General features: G+C 40.2%; 1 protein-coding gene across 2 annotated transcripts in view; it reads left to right on the top strand.

Moving 5' to 3' along the window:
* Nucleotides 1-24,301, top strand: part of LOC132117549 (gamma-aminobutyric acid receptor subunit beta-2) — a 108,404-nt gene that overhangs the window by 69,979 nt on the left and 14,124 nt on the right. For both annotated transcript variants that reach the window (XM_059526904.1, XM_059526905.1), the window contains exon 6: nt 23,311-23,448. In XM_059526904.1, the coding sequence (XP_059382887.1) occupies nt 23,311-23,448 (138 nt within the window). The remainder of the gene's footprint in view (nt 1-23,310; nt 23,449-24,301) is intronic.

The raw sequence follows: 24,301 nt of genomic DNA, 5'->3' as shown, positions 1-24,301 counted from the left end.
AAACAATCTGAGAGCACAGTGTGTGTGTGCAGAGAGAAAGCCAGCTGTACTCTAGCATTACCTTAATTAGAATGACCTTCATGTCCATAAAGTCAGGAAATAAAGAGAGCCAGTCAGCATTCGTGCCATGCAGCGCCATGAGCAGAAAAGGCCTAATCAAATCTAATTGTGACTATATATGTGGTGTGCACTGGGAGAGAGCAGAGATCCAGCAGGAATCCTCCAGCGTCCGCCATTACGTACGGCCCACTGCCCGTTGCCTTTAAAACAGAGAGACGGAAAGATAAGAGCTGGAGGAGATCAGGGGAGGGCACATGTGTACACTTGCTAATTGTGCTCTTGTGAACTCCAACACACTTGCTGCACTGTAGAGAACAGCTAATGCTTAATGCTAAGACAAAGTGGAAATGCACAAATCCTTCCTTGTTTCATATTGGGCTCATAATGTAATATCCAAGTTAGTGGTTTCTCAGCTAAGAAAGATTTTTCTTTCTTTCTCTTTCGCTTTCTCTTTCTCTTTCTTTCTTTCTTTCTTTTAACTGTGAAATGGTACTCTGTATTGACAGCTGTATTGACAGCCTGTCAGTGAGCATAATGTGTCCATAACCTCAAATCCTCTGAGAATCCCGTGAACTTTTATCTAATAGGTTTTGCCGTTTTTATTTCCCGAGCTCTGTCCAAGTTTCTTACAAGTTTCACTTTCTTTAAAGTTGACTCCACAGGGGATTGTGAGAAAACAGAGTGTGCTGAGAGAACCAGCTGTACTCCAGCATTACCTATTGCTAAGCCGAGGTCACAGGTTCATTTCCCAGCGAGCACATATTGATGAATGTATACTAAATGCATGACAAGGCTATTTGCAAAAATCTTTAGTGGGATCAGATGGTCAGGTCATTCTCTGAAGGGACTCCGGCAGTCTATTCATGCATAACACACACAAGACAGACTGAGCTACAGTAGCTGAATAATACTCTAGTCTGTTCCATTTTCCAGGTTATAGTGGCATGCAGTACAATTTTGGGTTTATTTGTCTCTGCTTTCTAATATATATATATTATATTATATATATTGTCAAGATTTATTGCCAGCCATTGTTAAGATTTAAAAGTTGGTTATCATGCAACTTGTTTTGAAAAAAAAAAAAAAAAAAACTCTAAATATATCAATCAATTCTGATTAGACACTCATTTAAAATTACATTAAATAATTAGATATGCATATTTAAATTGTATTAATGATACCACATCTAATGATAATAAATGATAGACAAACACTCACATACAATAAAAATATAAATGTAGGAAACATGCACAGAAGTGCAATTAAATAAATAAATAAACACTATTATTATATTCATTGAACAATGTAATGCTAAATGTTTGATCTTTGCAATGAATAATGTCAAATGACAGTTCATTTTCTTATAGATTTATGAGTGTACTTATTACTTTTGCCAGAACAGGAATTATGATAGCAAAGTTTGCTGTAATACTGTGATCTTGTTCCAAATAATTGCTGATTAACAGTATATACAACTCTGACAAACTGTGACTGACAGCTTTATGTTTTAGTGAAAGGGTCTGTACTTGTGTAAGCAGGCAGTTGTTGTTCAGATTAAGTTACAGTGTGGACCAGATTTCATGCTGATATTGAGATTAATTGGCCAGTGGATAGATGGCAGTCCAGGTACATCGTTACAGACACCAGGTGCATTCATGGAGAAACAAAAACAGAAATAAAGTCCAATGCTAAATATCTGACAGCTGTGAGGAGGTTAAGATCAGGTATGGCTGTCAGTGGTGTGGTGTTGTGTCACGAGGCTGTCATTGGGCTCAGACGTGGATGACACTGATTTGATGGGAGGCAGATCCACCGCTCCTGTTAAACTGTGTGGGAAAGGTATTGTGCTAGGGTTATAGCAACAGCTAAAGTAACTATCTTATTCTAAAAAGGGGATGGAAATCTAGGCTATGTAATTTCAGAGTCACTATTTAATACCATAGTAATTCTTGATGCAGTTCAAGCAATTTTTTATGTTTTTTTTTTTTTGGCACTGCGCAAATCTTTGTCAAGTTAAGGTGATTTCCTGGCAAATTCTGCTGCTAAATTTCACAATTACGAATAAATGTCAAGTAACAAACTGAATTAAATGTGAAATTTAGAAAATAGAAAACTAAAGTATAGAATGATAAAAAGAAGTATACTTCAAATGGTAACACTTTAGTTTAGGCACCAATACTTACCATTAACTAGCTACTTGTTAATCACTAGCATATTAGCTGTTCATTAGTACTTGTAAAGCACATAGTAATGTCTTATTCTGTATGATCATATTTTAGATCCCTTAATCGGACTCCATATACAATTACCTTACTATTCTTAAGCAGCTTAATAGGTTTATTGAGGCAAAAGTTATAGTTAATAGTTAAACTAAAGCCTGACCCTTCAGGTTCATTTTATTAATTAAACATAGTATATGTTTAAATGTAGATTACATGTCATATAAATGCAGTATACTCATGTAGTATGTAGTAATATCTAATGTACTAGTATTATACTTGTACTGTATGTGTACTATTTCAAAACTTGGGACTAAATTAGGTCACATTTAGTCTATAAAAGTTTACATTTAAGTGTACTTTAAGAGTAACAGTAGTAAACTTTGAATTAACAATGTAAATATTTTACATTTCAGTGTCTCTTTAGACATTGCAACTATAATATAAATTAAGTTTACGTATACTGTTAGTTGCTACCTGGTCTTACGACATAAACGTACCTGGGTGCACTTTTTAGCGAGGCACAAATACATACCAATTAGTACATATGCTGCAGTTTCCAAAATAAACACTAGAGGCAGTAAAACTCAGACAGCTTGTATTCCTTTTCACAGAAATGTACAGTTTCGATTAATAAAGCATAATTTTGACACAATTACTAGAAAAATATCATGTTATGAGTTGAAAGCTGATGTTTTTTTTTTTTTTAGCATCGCACATATCCAGCTTGATATCTATGGGTTTTCATAGGTGGTAGTTTTTTTTCGGTAGCTCATGGAGTAAGTAGATGTTCTTGAGAGGCGAGGAGCTTCGGTTCCAATCCCATGTAACCACGGTTCGACAAAGCAGTTCAAATCTACATATAAGGAAGTTCAAATGGCACGATTGCATCAACAGATATGCTTTTATATCAGTTTTGCATTTGTTAACACTGTCTGGTAGGTTTAGGGTTGTTTTGGCATACTTCCAATATGACACATTTCAACATAATATAAATGTGCCAGGGTTCACAAATTGAACCAGTGTTTTAGTGCCACTCATTGGACATTTCTCTTTGAAACTGCGGTAAAACATGCAGTGAGGTACGTAAAAAATTGTGTTGCACAAAAAGTGCACAGAGGTATGTATTTGTATGAGACCAGGTTAGTTAGTTTACTAGTTATATACCTCTATTTGACTTTTTAGTTTATGAAATCACACTTTTAAGAAGGGTAAATTAAATAAACTCCATCTTCCAATCGTCTAAAGGGTTAACCCCTAACCAAATCTATTGAGATGTATGTTCATGTGAAACAGCTTCTCAAACAAGATGCTGGGCAGAACTTGATTCTGTCCATAGGGAATTGATTTGATGATTGGAGCGATGTCGTTTGCTAATTGCTGCGAACCTGTGAGTGACAGGTTGCCGGAGGTCTACCTCTAGTGCACACATCACTGGGGAAGAGATGGAAGTCAATGTTTACTATTAAAGATTATTAAAAAAAAAAACATTATATATATATATATATATATGACTTCATTTCTTATTTATGAGATTAATGACAGTACAGTAAGCATGCAACCAATTTTAATAACTGCTTGTACATCTCTACATATAGTTACAAATAAAATAAAACAGAATACTACATATAGTTACAAATAAAATAAAACAGAAACAGGAGTATAGCATGTCAGTGTATTGGCAATCACACTGTCATTTGCTGAAGAAGGAAAAAGAAAAAGGAAAATACAAACAGCACCTGAAACTGCTGACATGAATATCTCATGAATATTTAATAAGGGTTGGGAGGTTTGGGTTGGGACAATTTATGATTATTTGTCTGAAGCTAAGCAATTTATTATAACATTTTACCAACTTTACTCAACTATAGAACATCAGACTCTGAATCTTCAGCATCTGGGAACTTTTCCCTGGCTTAAAAATGATTTAAATTGAGAATGCTTTGCTCATTTCAGTTTACATGGAAATCGGAAACGGGGAAATCACCTCAAAAAGGCATGAACTGCATTATAATGTGTAAACAGAAACCCCAAAATTGCACCATACACTTTTTTTCCTTAAGCCCTAATTGGACGTATGAGGTGCTGGTAGAAACAGTTTACTTGTTTGCAAAACATATTGTAGGTCACAATAAATAGATGGCCGGGATTATGCTTTCTGTGTTTCCAGGAATTTCAGTGCAGCCCTTATTTCATCACAGCCCACCAACTCACCCCCAACTTTTCACTGGGCTGCCAGATCCAGAGGTGGAAAGTAACGAATTACATTTACTCGCGTTACTGTAATTGAGTAGCTTTTTTGTGTACTAATACTTTTTAAAGTAATTTTTTTAATCTGTAATTTTACTTTTACTTAAGTATATTTTGTTTGAAGTATTGTACTTCGCTACATTTTAAAACACATTAATTACTGAGTAAAAAAAAAAAAAATAAAAAAAATAAATCGCTCCCTGGAAACTACGGCAGTAAATAATGGGCAGGAGGGCAAACTGGCGCTAAAATCACAAGAAAGATGCAGACGGACAAAACAGGCGTTAGTGGTGCAGACACCGCTGAAAACGAAACCCCGTCATATTCTGAAGTTGAACTCGAAGGAAATTAAGTGAACCCTGGCCATATGTATGCTCTATTATGCAGTGTAAGCTGTACTTGCCTAGGAAGACCAAACTAGCAGCTTATAAAATCTCGACAAGACATCAACCCTTCGCAAGAATGTAGAGGTAAGCTAAATAATTGATCGTTGCATTGGTGGTTAAAAGGAAGCTTTGACATTTTAGCAAGAGGTTTTGCACAAATTAGTCAAAAAGATAGAGGTGAGGAGTGTGCTATTTTTGTTTTAATGATGTGCACGCACATTTATAGTGCGCTCTTTCACTGTGTGATTCAGTCTCCTAAAATGCGTTTAGAATGATCACAAAATTGAAGATATGGGGCAGACAATTCACATTTTTATATAATTTCATATATTAAATCAAAATCACACAAAGAATGCCGTCTTTTCCTCCAAAAATCATCATGAAAATATACATACATATATATAACAGTTCAGTAAACAAGTTAATTAAGAGACTTGCGTTTTAGACACCATATTGCCTTTTTTAGCTCTATTTCTACAACAGAAAATAATTCCAAACACAGCCACCAAAGCACAGTTTTGCGTCTCTGAGCAACGTGACAGTGTTTCGTTCCTGAATGAATCAACCGTTTAAATGATTCGGTTCAATCGCAATGACTCACTTATTAACAGTGACTTGCTGACACATACTGGCCATTTTAATTCCACATTTAAAGTATCTTTTGATTTTTTTAAATAATTAATTTCTTATCATTTCAAATGAGTATTCAACATTTTATGTCTTGTATATCAAAACATTTTTCATGCATTTGTAACTGCAGGTTAAATGCATTCTTGTCCTGCACTAAACAGTGTAATACATCTAAATGCCACTTCCAATGAATCTTCTGCATTTCCTCTGCATTAAAAGATGAGTTTGTTGATACTGATTTGCCTGGTAACAGCCCAAATGTTTTATTATTCTAAATAACTGATTCCTTTAATTAAAAACAACTAGTTTGAGATTAATAGACCTATCCCAGCGGTGTCAAACTCAGTTCCTGGAGGGTCGTAGCCCTGCAGAGTTTAGTTCTAACCCTGCTCCAGCACACATATCATGTAGTTTTCAAATAAACCTAAATGATTAGATTAGCTGGATCAGGTGTGTTTAATTAGTGTTAAATCTAAACTGTGCAGGACTGTGGCCCTCCAGGAACTGAGTTTGACAACCTTGGCCTGTTCCATTTTTGACTCCCTCCCACTGTTAAAACTAACTATTTTTTACTCTGAGTAAATTTTAAATGAGCTACTTTTTACTTTTACTTGAGTAGATTTTTAGACTGGTACTTTTACTTGTACTTAAGTAAAATTTCATTAATGTAATGGTACTTTTACTTGAGTAGAATATTTTTGTACTCTTTCCACCTCTGGCCAGATCGCTGTTGGCTGCTCTGTCTATGTCTTGAGGAAATGTCATGCATTGAGTAATGAACTGCGACTTGGCCCTAAGGACAGCTGCAAAACGAATATCTGCCATGATGTAGACTAAATGTGACTCTGACAAAGGTGCAATAACAAAGATGCAGCTGCACAAATCCATTTATCTCTTCATTAGGTCATAAGTCATTTAAATCTTCAAAAAAAAAATAATTATAATAAAAAAAACTAACCTTTGTTAAGGCATTTACCATTATGCATTGCAGGTTAAACTAAAATTAACTTGAAGTTTTATATAAGATGCATGCACTCCGTGGCCTTTACACTGAAGATGTTAAAGAGTTTCGGATGAGTGATCAATATGAAGTATGTGAAGTGTCATTCTGACAGCCACTGATCGTTACTCAGACTGATGGCAGACCAACAGCACCAAGGCCAGACAAGAGACAGACAGGTTAAGCTCTTCATTGAGAACTGCTGCCTCTCTGTTCATTTGTGTTTGTCTGCAGATATCAGCTTAATTGGAGACAATGTTGGTGAAGGACATCCCGGCAAACTTATCTCATTACAAGCCTTCATGTTGTCAAGTTTGATATAAATAAATCAAGCATCTACACAGAGCACCAGAGATAGAGATGGTTGTGTACTGACCTGTGTAGCATTTGGACCAATCACACACACACACACACACAAAATATCTAATGTCTCCTCATCTAACCAAAGGGTCTATGGACCCTTCCCAGAAATGCAACTATGACCTCAAAAAGGGCAGAACAGGCCTCTAGTTACCATTGTAAGAAAGACATACATCAAGATACCAATGTTTTACACCTCAAAGAGATGTAGAGTTTTCACTCTAAATTCACTTTGAAAAAGACATATGTGCCCTTGTCCTAGACAGTCCATCCTAACTATATCTCCCTCTAGATATAATCACTTGAGAAATGTAGGAACATGTACTCAATTTCCCCATTTCATTATTGTTCCTCTTAAAGTGTTTCACTTATGTATTGATACTTACTCTTTCAAATTAACATTTTGGAATAGCATACTATTGTTAACAGAGATCACAGGAATGTCATGTTTGGTATCTTTCGGCTGCATTTTTAATGGTCTAAATGTTTGTTTATATTATATGTTGGTACCTATGGAAGGTATTTGTTTTACCAGAATCTTTAATAGTTTCTTCATCAATGTCCAATCAAAGACCATATGTGAAACATATGCCTGAGGACAAAAGGTTGTAAAACTTCCCTCCAAAAGGTACCATTCCTCGTTGGCTCACTCAAATCCTGAGGGTGTGACATCGTCACCCTATATAGATCACTGATCACCAGATCAGGGCGGTTCTTCTAGATTCAGGAATTCCAGGAGAATTAAAACATTAAAAAATTATGTAACTGAGTGCATTAATGAACGTGAGTAATCTTACCTGATGGTGATATTACAATAGCCAGTATTAACAGTTTACATGATCTTGCTCTTGATTTTATTATTTTTATTATTTATTTATTATTATTTCTTTGCCGCTAAGCAAATATATCAAACATGCGCGCGGTAAGAGCATCTACGGTAATTCACGTTGGCCAAAACACACAAGGAAACGCGTTGTGAAATAAAATATCACCGGCAATCACAGACATTCACATTCGGACGGGATTAGTTTTCTCAGAGGATCACTGAGTTTGCTGAAAAACAGTAGGTAATTTGCTCTGGAATTATCACAGAGGTTGTGTGAGAAAAACACAGACGTGGCAGATTCGGATGGGACTAAAATCACCAAGTACGTCTGTGAAACACATATTTCTCTAACGACTGTCACGGTTGGTAAACCGTGATCTCTGGGTTTTGCACTTTGTGGGTAAAGTCTGTGTGTTACGCGTCAGCACTGATTAGTTTGTGGGCGTCTCCGTTAATTGTCATCAGCAACCGCTGTCACTCATTACTCATCCCTATATATTGGCTTGTCTAGCGTCTTGTTTTCGTGAGAGCGTTGTTTCATGTTTATGACCTATGCTTTGCTTTCTTGTGTGTTTCTGCGTTGAATGTCCGTCTCTCCCCGGAACCCCGTCCACTCTATGCAACCCTCCACCAAGCAACACCACTTACCTTCAGCTCGCTTCCCTGCAGTTCACGTGTCACCCTCTCCTGCTGCCTACTCACCTCCGCCTTCCGGATTCATCACTCATCACCACCATCTTGGACTGTACATTCCTCCCAGCGTTGTTTGTGTCTCAAGTACTGTCTGTATCATTTTCTTAATTAAATATCATTAATCTCGCACTTGCTTTCTGCCACTCCTTCACCCATTCGTTACAGAACGCTCTCACCAAACATGGAAGCAGCGAGCACCACTTCACTGTCTGAATTCATTCACCACAGTGTCAACCACATGGATCAGCAGCAGGAGAGCATCGTGACGGGCAGGGAGGCCACTTACCAGCTCTCGGACCTCAAACAAGGAGAATCATCGGTGGCGGACTATTCCATTCAGTTCCGCACCCTGGCGGCCGCGTGCCAGTGGAACGAGGCTACGCAGTGGGATCGATTCCTGCGTGGGCTGGCCGACCGTATTCAAAAGGAGATCTTTCTCCTCGAGCTGCCCCCAACGTTCAACGGCCTAATCGACCTGGCACTCCGGGTGGATGCTCGGATTAACCGCCTGGGTAGACAAGTCAGTCCTACACGCCATTACGTCTCTCTGGAAAGGGGCCGCTCGAGTCTAGAGAACATGGTCGGTCCCGTCGACGATCTCGAACCCATGCAGGTGGGTAGAGCTCGGCTTTTCCTGAGGGAGAGAGAGCGGCAGAGGTCCCAAGGACTATGCTTATATTGCAGTGGCACGGAGCATTCCATCCATTCCTGCCCAGTAAAAAGAGCCAGCCCGGTAGTAAGTTTGAGGCTACTATCGGGTGGGATATCCGCCGAGAAGTCCTCAACCACATCATCGACCCTCCTCCCGGTGAAACTGTGGTGGGAGAACCACACTCACGACTGTCACGCCCTTCTGGACTCTGGAGCCGAAGGTAATTTCATTGACTCTCTCCTTGCACGTCACTTGAACCTTCCAGTCCTTCCTGTGTCTCATCCCATCCATGTCACCGCACTCAATGGCCAGGACCTGCCACACGTCACCCACTACACTGAACCCATAACTCTGCTCACCTCAGGCAACCACAGTGAAACCATATCCTTTTACCTCATGGACTCCCCTGTAGCTCCCATTGTTTTAGGTCACCCCTGGTTAATCAAACATAATCCACGAGTGGATTGGGGTTCCAACACAGTCACCTTGTGGAGTGAAAGTTGTCATGAGTCTTGTCTGGTTTCTGCTTGTCCTCTTGTGCCTGTTTCTGTGTTTCAGAAAGAGACCATGGTGTTATCAAACGTGCCCGCAGAGTACTTGGACCTGAAGGAGGTGTTCAGTAAGTCCTGTGCTGCTTCTCTTCCTCTCTACGACTGTGCTATAGATTTAGTGCCAGGTAAGTCTCTGCCTAAAGGCAAGCTTAATCTCTTTCTATTCCGGAGAGGGAGGCCATGGAGAAATACATTTCTGATTCCTTGGCATCGAAGTTCATCCGCCCTTCCTCTTCTCCAGCGGGGGCGGGATTCTTTTTTGTGGGTAAGAAGAATGGTTTTCTGCGACCTTGTATTGACTACCGAGAGCTGAACAACATCACGATAAAGAAAACCTGTCCGTTACCGTTGATGTCTTCAGCTTTCGAGAGCTTACAGGGAGCATCCGTATTCAAAAAATTGGATTTACGTAACGCTTATCATTTGGTCCGCATCAGGAAGGGGGATGAATGGAAAACCACCTTTAACACCCCTAGAGGACACTTTGAATATTTGGTGATGCCGTTCGGGCTCTCCAACTCGCCAGGGGTTTTCCAAGCACTCGTTAATGACGTGTTGAGAGACATGGTAGATCAGTTTATATATGTTTACCTGGATGACATACTGATTTTTTCTTCATCTCTCCAGGGACATGTTCAACATGTCAGACGAGTGCTCCAGAGGTTACTCGAGAATGGGCTTTTTGTCAAGGCGGAGAAATGTGTATTCCATGCACAGTCTGTCCCCTTCCTAGGGTATATCGTCTCGTCCGAGGGAATACGTATGGATCCTGACAAGGTTAAGGCTGTGATAGATTGGCCATCTCCAGATTCCCGTAAGGCCCTACAGCGGTTTCTGGGGTTCGCCAATTATTATCGACGTTTCATGCATAATTTCAGCCAACTAATCTCACCTCTGACGGCCTTGACCTCCCCCAGTACTCCGTTCAGGTGGTCGGATGCAGCCGAAACTGCATTTACCAACCTCAAGAGCTGCTTTGTTTCGGCTCCCATCCTTGTAGCTCCTGATCCCACACGGCAGTTCGTGGTGGAGGTCGACGCATCAGAGGTGGGGGTAGGAGCAGTTCTTTCCCAACGTGCTGCCTCAGACGATAAGATGCATCCCTGCGCGTTTTTCTCACATCGTTTATCTCCTGCTGAACGCAATTATGACATTGGTAACAGAGAATTGCTGGCCGCCAAATTAGCTTTAGAGGAGTGGCATCACTGGTTGGAAGGGTCAGGGGTACCTTTCATTGTTTGGAATGATCACAAGAATTTAGAGTACATTACAACTGCCAAAAGACTCAATTCCAGGCAGGCTCGGTGGGCACTTTTTCGGTCGTTTTTATTTTACTCTGTCGTACCGCCCGGGTTCCAAAAATGTCAAACCCGATTCTTTGTCACGTCTTTTTGATCCCTCCGCCCACCCGGTGACTCCCGAGTGTATTTTACTTGAGAAAATAGTCATCTCAGCACTCGTATGGGAGGTCGAATCGAAGGTCAAGACGGCCTTAGAAGGGGTAATGCCTCCACCTGGTTGCCCACCGAATCGTTTATTTGTGCCGGAAGAGTTACGGTGCGCAGTTATTCAGTGGGGTCACTGCTCTAACGTTGCTTGTCATCCAGGGATAAGCCGAACCAAGGGGTTAGTTAAACAACGATTCTGGTGGCCACTTATGGCTCGTGACGTCCACGATTTTGTTTTGGCTTGCTCAGTTTGCGCCAGTGGTAAGTCGTCTAACCGGCCTCCTGGTTCTTCAACCACTGTCTGTCCCTTCGAGACCCTGGTCACATATCGCACTAGATATCTCTTCCCGGAACCCCGTCCACTCTACACAACCCACCACCAAGCACCACCACTTACCTTCGGCTCGCGTCCCCGCAGTTCCTGTGTCACCCTCTCCTGCTGCCTATTCACCTCCGCCTTCCGGATTCGTCACTCATCACCACCATCTTGGACTGTGCATTCCTCCCAGCGTTGTTTGTGTCTCAAGTACTGTCTGTATCATTGTCTTCATTAAATATCATTAATCTCGCACTTGCTTCCTGCCACTCCTTCACCCAGTCGTTATAACGACCCCCTGTAAAACTAGTCCTGTCCGAATAGGGCTTTAGTCAGTTCGGGGCGGCAGTGGCTCAGTGGTTCATGTAGGTTGTCTACAAACTGGAAGGTTGGTGGTTCAATCCCCGGCTCCACCTGACCAAATGTCGAGGTGTCCTTGAGCAAGACACCTAACCCCAGCTGCTCCCGACGAGCTGGATGGCGCCTTGAATGGCTGACACCGCAGTCGGTGTATGAATGAGTGTGTGAATGGGTGAATGTGAGGCAAATTGTAAAGCGCTTTGGATGGCCATGTGGTCTGTTGAAAGCGCTATATAAATGCAGTCCATTTACCATTTACCATTTTAGTCTTATTAATTGATACATTAAGTATCATAAGCACCTTTTACAAAGGTGTGTTTGAACTTAGAAACTGATGTTTCCTTCAGGCTGTAGATCTGCTGAATATCATATTGTATCATAGCTTCATGTCTTTATTTCTCATCTCTTTACTGCTTAAGATTTAACCCTTTTCCCTATGCCCACTGTATGCGCGCGTGTGTGTGTGTGTGTGTGTGCTCTTGTTTTTGTAACATATCAGGACACAACTCTGTATAATGACATGGGTATGACACAGGTATTACAAAGAGAGGGTGACTTATGAGAACATAACCCATGTCCCCATTTTTCAAAACGCTTATAAATCATACAGAATGTGTGTGTGTTTGTGTGTGTGTGTGTGTGTGTGTTAGATTAGTTTAAGTGTTTATGTAGTTAATAAAGTCGTATTTGTATCACACTTGAGGTTGTTCATTGTTTGCTCATAACTGGAGTCCCAAATCATGCAGATTTTAGCTACATGCTTGGAGTAGTATTGTACAGTAAGAAAGTTATTTTCCTTACACAGGAAAGTAACGTTCTTAGAATTGACAGACAGTTGACACTGAGAGGTCAAGTAAATACTTACAGTGGATCTAAATATTTATAATTAATCATAACTAGTTATAATTGATTATTCATATTTGCCCTTTGAGCTGATTCGCTACACCTGTTAAAAGAATAGTTTGGAGAAATTAACATTGGAGGAAGCATTATTATGTATTATGAACTGGTATTTTAGCAGGAAACAATGGTTTGAAGATAGATTTGTTTCTTACAAACATGCAGCTTTTGAGCTCACAAGACATTAAAGGGTTAGTTCACCCAAAAATGAAAATTTTGTAATTAATGACTCACCCTCATGTCTTCCAAACCCGTAAGACCTCCGTTCATCTTCGGAACACAGTTTAAGATATTTTAGATTTAGTCCGAGAGCTTTCTGTTCCTCTATTAAAAATCTATGTACGGAAAAGGTAATAAAAACATCTTCAAAGTAGTCCATGTGACATCAGAGGGTCAGTTGTTAGCCCTTTCACTGCAGTTTGTGATATCCGGTTCGCGAACGAATCATTCGATTTAACCGGTTCTTTTTTAACCAGTTCACCAAATCGAACTGAATCGTTTTAAACGGTTCGGGTCTCCAATACGCATTAATCCACAAATGACTTAAGCTGTTAACTTTTTTAATGTGGCTGACACTCCCTCTGAGTTCAAACTCACCAATATCCCAGAGTTATTCATTTACTCAAACAGTACACTGACTGAACTGCTTCAAAGAGAGAACTGAAGATGAACACCGAGCCGAGCCAGATAATGAACGAACTATTGACTTGTACTCGAGTCAAGAACCGGTTGCATTGGTTTTATATATGTTTGTATTTATAAAGCACATTTTAATGACTTATTCTGCATGACCATAATTTAGATCCCGTGACCTGCCCCACACCTACTTTTAATAAGCAGCAAATTAGGAGTTTATTGATGGGAAAACTCAGAGTTAATAGTGAATGTGATCCCTATTCTAAAAAAAAGCTTGAAAGCAATCACAGTTTGTAATCAGGCCTCAAATTAAATCTTTTTATATATGTCATATTTCTACATTGTTTGATGACTGGTTGAGTGCAGTTTAAATTATGATTATTTAGCCATGCTTATACATAAAATTAATTGCACATGAAATTGTTTGAGTTGTAAGAAAAAAGCAGCAGTGTTGAGGTTGATCTTAATATTTTTGTTATATAAAATAACTAAATAAGGTATAAGGAAAGCATGTCTTTTTCATGGAGGTGACTTAACATAGTGTTTTACTTTTATTTTACTTTTGATGGCCTAATCTCGTTTTACCAGGCCTCAGCATATTTCTCAAATTTTCTGCACTGCTGAAGCACAGCACACAGAGCCGGCAGCCGTCAGAAGCAATTCTTGAAATGCATATCTCCTTTACCATATAAAGAAGTTTGCTTGTATAGGTGTCTTGTTTCAGATTCTCATGCGCCATGTTTGTGCAAAGTTAAATTGATGATATACCATATGCGAATTAAGGGACACTTTTAATTGCACAGTAGAAATAGGATTAAAGAAGCTTTGAACCATCTGGATCAAGCATTTCTGTAGAGGCACTCTACTGTTCTGTAGATATTCCCCATTTAGACGTGCTTTTCCTTTTTTGTTAAATGTGCTAGCAGGCGATTCCATAACATGCATATAAAGAAGCATCAGAAGATATTTAACTAGAGGGCCTTTGGCCTCTCCAGTCCCACCTCAACACTCGGGGTGAGTTTTCATCTTTTTTCATTCTTTATTAGGCAGACCAGCCCTTATTAAGAGCAGTTCAGACACCATTGAAGTGCATCCTAACTGCAGGTTATTTATGTTTTAATCCTTAGTCATTTCCATAATGCTTTCATGGGAGGCAATATTCAGAACATTTGTCCTCATCCAAGCATAAGAAATTTAAGCAAATTTCACAGCATGACTGTTTTCAGAGTCATAAAATAAGTAAGAGTCAGAGACACTGTTTTAAAACTTTTGGAGCTGCATTACACTCTGTTCCAAAGCTCTGCTAAGATACTGTCAGTATTATTACTCTACTATTTATTTTCATGTAAATATTTAGGTCAGGTATATTTGAAAAGTTCATTAATTATGAAACATTGGTTTAATGAAGATAAGATTTTGTATATTTACTGTTACATCAACTAAAACTATGCCCAGCATAGACCATGCATGTAAACATGTCGTACAAACTGTAACGCAGTGATATGTGAAACATAATTTGTGTATTTTATTTATTTATTGTTCTGACAATCTCTGTTTCAGAACTATATTGCAATCATTCACGATGTGCGAAATCCTGCAAGAAAATCCTCAATATTGAATTAAGAGTGGGTGGTTTATGTGAATTTTTTGATATGGGGAACTGTCTTCAGAAAAGTTTAGATGGTATTTTCTTTTCATCTTTTCTCTGTATAATGCATATTAAAGTAGTGTTTATAAGCGCTGCTTTGTTAATTTCTCTGCTGTCAGAGAGTGAATTTGTGTCTCATGAAGCCTGCATTGTGTTTTAGTTTAGTGCATTAATGTTTTATTTGGCATATTTTCACAGATATATAGAAGGCCCATTCTGTTTTTCTTCAAATGTTGAAATAATGCAATCTGATTGAAATTAAATACTGCTCATGCTACATGTGTGTAGAATCTTTGTTTGGATCATTAAGGTTAAGCAATAGTTTATTTTCCCTGAGTGAAATGTATCCTAGGTTTAGAAATACAACCACCACATCACATAAAACATATAGTAGAAAAATCAAAACAAGAAACACCCCCAAATACCAATGTTATTTAATAGCTTAATTGCAGAAGGAATAAACTAATTATTGCCTCTTATTTTATATCACACAACTTCTTGTCCGAGCTCTTGTTCTCTCCAGAATGGACTATTGTAATGCTCTCCTGGCGGGCCTTCTTGCATGTTCAGACGCTTGCGTTTTGCAAGTGAACGACCCTGGAGGCTCAAAAATCTCTCACAGACCTCTTTCTGGACTGTGCCCAACTGATGGAATAACCTCCTAATCTCAATTCGAGCAGCCGAGTCTTTACTCATTTTCATAAAAAAAATATAAAGACACATATTTGTCACCAGCACTTGACCAACTAATACTAGCACTTACCTTTTCTATTCTATTCTATTCTAATATATATATTATGTACAAAAAAAAAACAAAAAAAAACATAGCTATGTGTCAGGAATCATACGACAGAATCCAGTAGTGAGTAGTAATAAGGTTTAATGAAGCAGTCAGTAGACCAAACCGAATTGCTGGCAGACAACGGGCACCAAGCAGAAACACAACAACTGCAGTGTAGACTCCAAGCAGGGCAGACGATGTGCTGCGATGATCCTCAAACATAAGCAGACCACAGTTCAAGCAGACATACAAGCTGGATCTCCATGCAAACCAAGAGCAGGACCAGAACTGCACAGAACAGAGACAGCAAACCAAACGATCGGACACTGAACCTGACTGACACAGGCCTACATATAGGGCTAATAAATGAGACACACATGCGACTGATCTGATTGCTCGTCAGCGCAGCTGGTGCTGATAGGCAATCAGATCAGTGCAGTACACACAAAATGAGCAAGCAAACCTGCGAACAGTGACATTACCCCACTCCCTAGGAGCGTCACCTGATGCTCTCAGAGGGTCCTACCTGGCGATTGTAAGCATTGATAAGGGAATGATCCAATATGTCCAGGGCAGGAACCAAACTCCTCTCCTCCAGACCGTAACCCTCCCAGTCCACCAAGTAATGGAATCCACGTCCCCTCCGCCTTGAGTCCAGGATACGATTAACTGAATAGGCTGGTTCCCCATCTATGAGTTGCGGCGGTTAGGGAACCGGGACAGGCGGATTAATAGTCGAACGAAAAACTGGCAAACCCACCTGTAGAAGGGTCTGGCAAACCCACCTGGAGAAGGGTCTCCCTGGCCATTCTCCAGATGTCTCTGCACCCCTGGACTAATTCATGAGCAGAGGGGACCGGGACTTCAGATACCAGACTAGGAAAATTGGTGGCTGGTACCCTAAACTACACTCAAACGGAGAAAGGCCCGTTGACGACACTGGTAATGAGTTATGTGCATACTCAACCCATGAGATATGCTGACTCCAAGAGGACGGATTTTGTGACGCTAAACATCGCAACCCTCGTTCCAAATCTTGGTTGGCCCGCTCCATTTGACCGTTGCTCTGGGGATGAAACCCAGAAGAAAGACTGACCGTCGCCCCCAGCAACCGACAAAACTCTCTCCAAAATTTGGATATAAACTGGGGACCCCTGTCAGAGACCACGTCTGTCGGGAGGCCATGGATACGAAACACGTGGTCTATGACAGCAACTGCTGTCTCTCTGGCTGATGGTAATTTGGGCAGAGGGATAAAATGTGCAGCCTTCGAGAACCTGTCTACCACAGTTAAAAACCACTGTGTTACCCTGTGAGGCAGGGAGACCTGTAACGGAATCTAGCGCAATATGTGACCAGGGTCTCGAAGGAACTGACAACGGTTGAAGGAGCCCAGCAGGAAGGCGAGTGAAAGACTTACAACTGGCACAGACCGAGCAGGCCAATACAAAATGACGAGTGTCACGAGCCATAGTTTGCCACCAGAACCGTTGCTTAATAAGAAAAAATGTTACGATTGACTCCTGGATGACACACCACCTTGGAACAATGACCCCACCGAATGACATTGGACCTCAATTACTCTGGCACAAATAAATGACCCGGTGGACATCCGGGCGGAGGCACTACCCCATCTAAGGCCATGCGGACCTTCGACTCGATATACCAGGTCAACATTGAAACCACAAAATTATGTGGAACGATGGACTCGGGAGAAACCGGGCATTCAGATTGGTCAAAAATGCGGGACAATGCATCAGGTTTGATGTTCTTGGAACCTGGACGATAGGAAATCGAAAAATCGAACCGACCGAAAAAAGTGCCCACCGATCCTGCCTAGAGTTAAGTCGTTTGGCGGATATGATGTATTCAAGGTTCTTGTGGTCGGTCCAAACAATGAGAGGTACCCCAAACCCTCCAACCAATGACGCCACTCCTCCAAGGCTAACTTGACTGCCAACAACTCTCTATTACCAATGTCGTAACTACGTTCAGCGGAAGACAAACGATGAGAAAAATAAGTGCACGGATGAACCTTGCCGTCCACAGAGGAGCGCTGGGAGAAAACCCCACTTACCCCCACCTCTGACGCGTCGACCTCCACCACAAACTGACGAGAGGAATCAGGAGCAACAAGAATGGGGGCTGAAACAAAGCAGTTCTTGAGTTTAGAGAATGCAACATCAGCTGCACTAGACCACCTGAAAGTCGTCATGGTGGAGGTCAAGGCTGTCAAAGGCGCGGCTAGTTGGCTATAGTTGCGAATAAAACGCCGGTAAAAATTGGCAAAGCCCAGAAACCTCTGCAGGGCGCTGCGGGAATCTGGAGTTGGCCAATTAACCACTGCCTGAATCTTGTCAGGATCCATGCGCACCCCCTCAGACGACACGATATATCCTAAAAAAGGAACAGACTGTGCATGAAAAGCACATTTCTCCACCTTGACAAAAAAAGCCCATTCTCCAACAGCCTCTGAAACACTCGTCTGATGTGCTGAACGTGTTCCTGGAGAGACGAAGAAAAAAAAATCAATATGTCATCCAGGTAAACATATGAACTGATCAACCATGTCTCTCAGCACATTGTTAATGAGTGCCTGGAAAACCGCAGGGGAGTTGGAAAGACCGAAAGGCATAACCAAGTATTCAAAGTGCCCCCTGGGGGTATTAAACGTGGTTCTCCACTCATCCCCCTTCCTGATGCGGACCAAATGATAGGCGTTACGTAGATCTAACTTGGTGAACCAATAAGCACCCTGCAGCCTCTCTAAAGCTGAAGACATCAGCGGCAAAGGATAAGTATTCTTTACCGTGATGCTGTTCAACCCTCGGTAATCAATACAAGGACACAGGGAACTCTCCTTCTTGCCCACAAAGAAGAATGCCACCCCTGCAGGAGAAGAAGAAGGACAGATGAGTTTGGCTGCCAGAGAATCTGAAATATATTTCTCCATGGCCTCCCTCTCCGGAGTGGAAAGAGAGTATAATCTGCCTATAGGCGGAGACGTACCTGGCAATAAGTCAATAGCACAGTCATAAGGACGGTGCGGAGGAAGAGAAGCAGCTCTGGACTTACTGAAAACTTCCTTCAGGTCGAGGTACTCCCCGGGCATGTTAGACAGATCCGCCTGCTCCTCCTGCAACACAGAACAAGACACAGAAGAAAACGCAGTCACCAAACAAGATGCATGACAGTTCTCACTCAAGACATGACAGAGTTCTTACGCGAGTTTATGTGAGGGTTGTGCAGTGTGAGCCAGGGGTGTCCTAACACCACAGGAGCCAATGCGGAGTCAATGAGGAGAAAGTACCCCATGTGATCAGACTCACCGGTCCGGTGGAGTGGGTGACCGTTGACAGGAGTTGTCCACCCAGTGCATTAACGGAGATGGGGTGAGTGACGGGAATTATAGGTACTCCCAGACGAAGTGATAAAAATCCCCTCAGCACCGGAGTCCACCAGAGCCTCACATCGATGATAAGAGGAGGCCCACTGCAGTCTTACTGGAAGGAGCGTCGCTTCACGAGAGGATTCATCCCAGGATATGCCACCCATCAGTAACTTCTGTTCTACTGACGGGGGTTGGCTTTTACCATGCACTTAGACGCAAAGTGACCCCCGGCTCCGCAGTATAGGAACAGTCCTTGCGCTCTTCTCCGCTCCTTCTCCCGGGAGAGATGTGCTCTGCCCACCTGCATGGATTCCGGATTGAACGAGTCACCAACCGCATCACCTGAAGGAAAGACCGGATGGACCTCCATATCTGGAACTCGACATCGCTGCACCAGAAGACTTCGACATTGTAACCTTGTGTCTACTCTAATAGATAGATCAATCAACCCATCCAACTCCAGGGTGTATATCTCATTTTGGATGCGGTCGGCCAACCCATGCAAAAACATGTCCCATTGCGCCTCGCTGTTCCACTTACACTCCGCAGCTAGTGTCTGGAATTCAATGGAATAGTCAGTAACCGATCTGTGGTCCTGACGTAAATCTGCCAACACTCGGGCTGCTTCCCTGCCTGCAACTGCCCAATCAAAAACTTTCTTGAGCTCGGTGCTGAAAGTCTGGAAAGACTCTAAACCGTCATGTCCCTGCTCCCAAACAATGGTTCCCCACAGCGCCGCTCTTCCAGATAGTAGGGTAATGACAAAAGCCACTTTAGATTCCTCAGTGGGAAATGAGCTCACCAGCATAGGCAGCAGGAGGAGGCAGATGGGGCTCCGGATTGTAGGCGGGACGATCCGTTCCATGATCTGTTCATCTTGTCAATCAAATCGTGCATTATTATTGTGAAAAGCTTCTCTCAGTTCGTTTACACTCGCTGGATCCATAACGTGGTCAGATCGTTATGTCAGGAATCATACGATGGAATCCAGTAGCGAGTAGTAATAAGGTTTAATGAAACAGTCAGTAGACCAAACAGAATTGCTGGCAGACAACGGGCACCAAGCAGATCCTAGGAAACACGACAACTGCAGTGTAGAGTCCAACCAGGGCAGACGAGAAATGTGATGTAATGTGCTGCGACGATCCTCAAAAATAGGCGGACCACAGTTCAATGAGACATACAAGCTGGATCTCCGTGCAAACCAAGAACGGGACCAGAACTGCACAGAACAGACATCAGTTCAGAACAGAGTCAGCAAACCAAACGATCTGACACTGAACCTGACTGACACAGCCCTACATATAAGGCTAATAAACGAGACACACCTGCGACTGATCTGATTGCTCGTCAGCGCAGCTGGCGCTGATAGGCAATCAGATCAGTGCAGTACACACAAAATGAGCAAGCAACCGTGACAGCTATGTGTTCTGTGCTAGACTAACTGAGACTTTTCATGGCACTTGTATACTGTTGTTGTTCTCTTATTGATCTCATTGCTTCTGTTGTTATCATTTTTTTTAAGTTGCTTTAGATAAAAGTGTCTGCTAAATGATTAAATGTAAATGTAAATATGGTCTCTAACAGAGCTAGTAAACATCTTGTTCATTTAGGCTTCATATATTTTCAATCTCTCTTGTCTCTTGCTTAAAAAAATAAATAAATTAAAGGCAATTGAAATCGGCTATAAAGAACTATGATTGGTGCATCAATACTACCATTTATTTATTTTACAGTACAAAGTACACTAGGAATGTGTGCAAGTGAAATCTTATTTTGCTTTTAAGTAAAGTGAAGCATTGCAATAAAAAGTACTTTTTTTTTTCCTTTAATCTCTTACTGTTCCTGTCACCTACGCATAAAATAAGTGTAAATGCTCTGATGTGCCAAGCCGTCAGAACTAAACCGTACCAAAAACCAAGGTGTGTAATAAAATTGAAAGAATCTAAAAACTGAGAGCTAGAAAGTACGTTACAACCTTCCAAATCAGCTGTTTTTTATGCTGTGTTTCAATTAAGAAGCTGTCTAATATGGAAAACAAAGTTTACTCGGTTTTGTAAGAGATGACTATAGTATTAGTTGAACACCACTGCTTTTCCGTCTCCTCATGCCTGAGCTCCTGTGCACGTGGTTTACAGCTAGCGGAGCGGTTCAAATGCAGTGATGTAAGAGCACTGACAGGAATGTTAGCAAAAGCTAATTTGCTAAGTCAGGCTCAATGACATAGAAACAATGGAGTTAAGTGGATTTGAATGGCCCAACCAACCACTCAAATGCCATTATTTCCCGCAAAACAATATGATGTCATGTTTGTGTTGTAATGATTGTTGAACACAAAAGAGTAATGCGATAAAAGATAAATCTGAATATTCAGGTAATTCCTGTAAAAAATGACTGGACACAATTAATTAATGGATCATCAATACAAACATTTCACAAACCAATATCTATCTATTAATTTATATAAATTTTTTATTTTTACTTATGTATTTATTTTTTACTTATTCACTTTAAATTTTTACTTTAAAATAGTTTTTTGAGCCATATGATCTTGAAAGACATGAGGGCAAATAAAATCCCTAAATTTTGAACACACTTTGGATAAAAAGATTGAAGGATCTAAAATATGATCATGAAGAATAATGCATTAAAATGCACTTTATAAGTACAAATATCCAGCCAATATGCTAGTACTATGCATGCTAATAATCAACTATTTAAGAGTGAGAATCGCTGCCTAAATAAAGTGTTATATATATATATATATATATATATATATATATATATATATATATATATATATATATATATATATACATACATTTTTTTTTTTTTTTTTTTTTTATGTAGCCACTCAATTTATTCATGCACTCACAAGCCTTGTTGGAGAACAAGAACACCACTAATCTGTCATATGTTTTTATGTTAAGCATATGTAGAGTTAGTTGTTAACTCACTTGTCAAGGTTAAATTCTTGTGTGCTGGGTAAAATACAATTGCTTTCTCAAAATGTGGTTCTTTTGATGATACAACTTGCTCTTTCGTAATCTTTGGTAGCTTGGGTGTTTACGTGGGAACGCTAACACTTCTCCTGCTGTGGATCTTTCTCTCTGATCTACTTTTCTCTTGTGTTTGGCCGTCAGTCTAATAACTGGAGGATCGTCCACGAGAGGATTATGTGAGGCCAAAAGAAGTTTTCTGGTCTGCCGCCATACAATACAATGTTTCTCAATCATTGATGGGCTGCTGTTCGTGTTTCTGTCAGTTTCGGCATAGAGAGCACTGAAGCAAACAAAATATCTCATGTTTCGCTTGAATATTTATGAAGGCTTTTTTTCTGCAGCTGAGGTCAGAAACGGACTGCTGTATGATTTGACTTGACAATGAGTTTGACCCAAGGCTTGCATGCACTTATCCTCCGCTCTCACATAAAACAGGTTCAGCTTGACCTCAAGTCCACAAAAAATAAATGAAAACATGCAGCACAAACACGTTCCTCTGTTTTTATTATATCATATCAGTGCAGGTCTATTTCAGAGCTCTTCTCAAATGTTCACAGATGAACTTGAATTTACTTTTCTTCATCAGGAATTCTTCACATCTTAGCATGCTTTTAAAAATGTAACATTTTAAATTATGAATATGTGGTTTTTAACGAATAAAGAAAGACACTGTAGCTTTTTAGTAGTTTGCCTTAGCTGACTGTTTACATCCTGACAAAGTTTTTATTTTTCCAACCATTTAAGAACAAGTAACATTTTTAATTTCTTATAAATCAAGAATTAGTTGCATTTTCCCTAGAATTTATTGTTGTATTATGTGGCAACATCACAGATGCAGATAGCTTCGAAAATATCTTGTTTTTTGGATCAGGTGTGTGTTCATTTGTGTAATAGGCTGTGAATTGCAAGATTAGCCAAATTGTTATAAGCTGAGGCAGTAAACTGTTTTATTTATTTTTGTAAATATGCATGCATGCATGCTTTTAAATGTTATTCATATACATATATACAGACTCGCAATAGCGATAATAGGCATTTTGGTTGCTTTTAATTTGACTTAAGGGACACTATTATTTTATTGATCTATTTTTGCAATTTCAGTTTCAGTTAAAACGGTCACACCAAGACTTCAGACAAATGAGACCTCAATCACACGACATCCACCCAAACATATTTTAATATCGGTCTGTTTGTCCCTTAGACGGCTACACCACAGATGACATCGAGTTTTACTGGCGAGGAGGAGACCATGCAGTGACAGGGGTTGAAAGGATAGAGCTTCCTCAGTTCTCCATAGTGGACTACAAGCTCATCTCTAAAAACGTGGTGTTTTCTACAGGTAATAAAACCAAACTACACAACACTTTAGGAATAAGTTGAGAACTGAAATAAATATGTGACAATATGTGTCATAAGTACCACAGGTATATTTGTAGAAATAGCCAGCAGTACATCGTATGGGTCAAAATGATTGATTTTTCTTTTATGCCAAAAATCATTAGGATATTCAGTGAGGTCACGTTCCATGAAGATATTTTGTTAGTTTCCGACCATAAAATTATCAAAACATAATTTTTGATCAGTAATATGCATTGCTAAGAACTTTAATTGGACAACCTTTTTTTGTCAATATTTAGATTATTATTTGTATTTATTTTTTTTTGCACCCTCATATTCAAGATTTGCAAATACACTCTTAAAATAAAGGTGCTTAAAAGGTTCTTCACAGCGATGCTCTAGAAGAACCATTTTTGGTTCCATAGAGAATCATTCAGTCAAAGATTCTTTAAAGAACCTTCTCTTTTTACCTTTTAATAGTCAGAACCTTCTTTCGCTACAAAGAACCGTTTGAGAAATAGAAAGGTAATTCAGATGTTAAAGGTTCTTTATGCAACCATTTAGACAAAAAAAAATGCATCTTTGGCATCGTGGAGCATCAGTATTTTTAAGAGTGTAGTTGTATCTCAGCCAAAAAATGGTTTAATCCCAACAAACCATACACTGATGGAACGCTTTTTATATGATATATCAATCTCGATAAAAAAAAAATAAAAAAAAATTCCCCCATGACTTTTTTCGCTGTTGTTGTGTGTTTGTTCAGGGTCACATATATGATTAGGGGATAACAAGGTAAAGTGTATCTTTACCTTGCTGAAAAGACCAACTTGCAGTTTATAACAGGTGTTCCAAAA

The sequence above is a fragment of the Carassius carassius genome, chromosome 36 (assembly GCF_963082965.1).
Source record: "Carassius carassius chromosome 36, fCarCar2.1, whole genome shotgun sequence".
In the NCBI taxonomy this organism is placed as follows: domain Eukaryota; kingdom Metazoa; phylum Chordata; class Actinopteri; order Cypriniformes; family Cyprinidae; genus Carassius; species Carassius carassius.
Note: the sequence above shows the minus strand (reverse complement) of the source record. Positions and strands in the feature narration are given on the sequence as shown.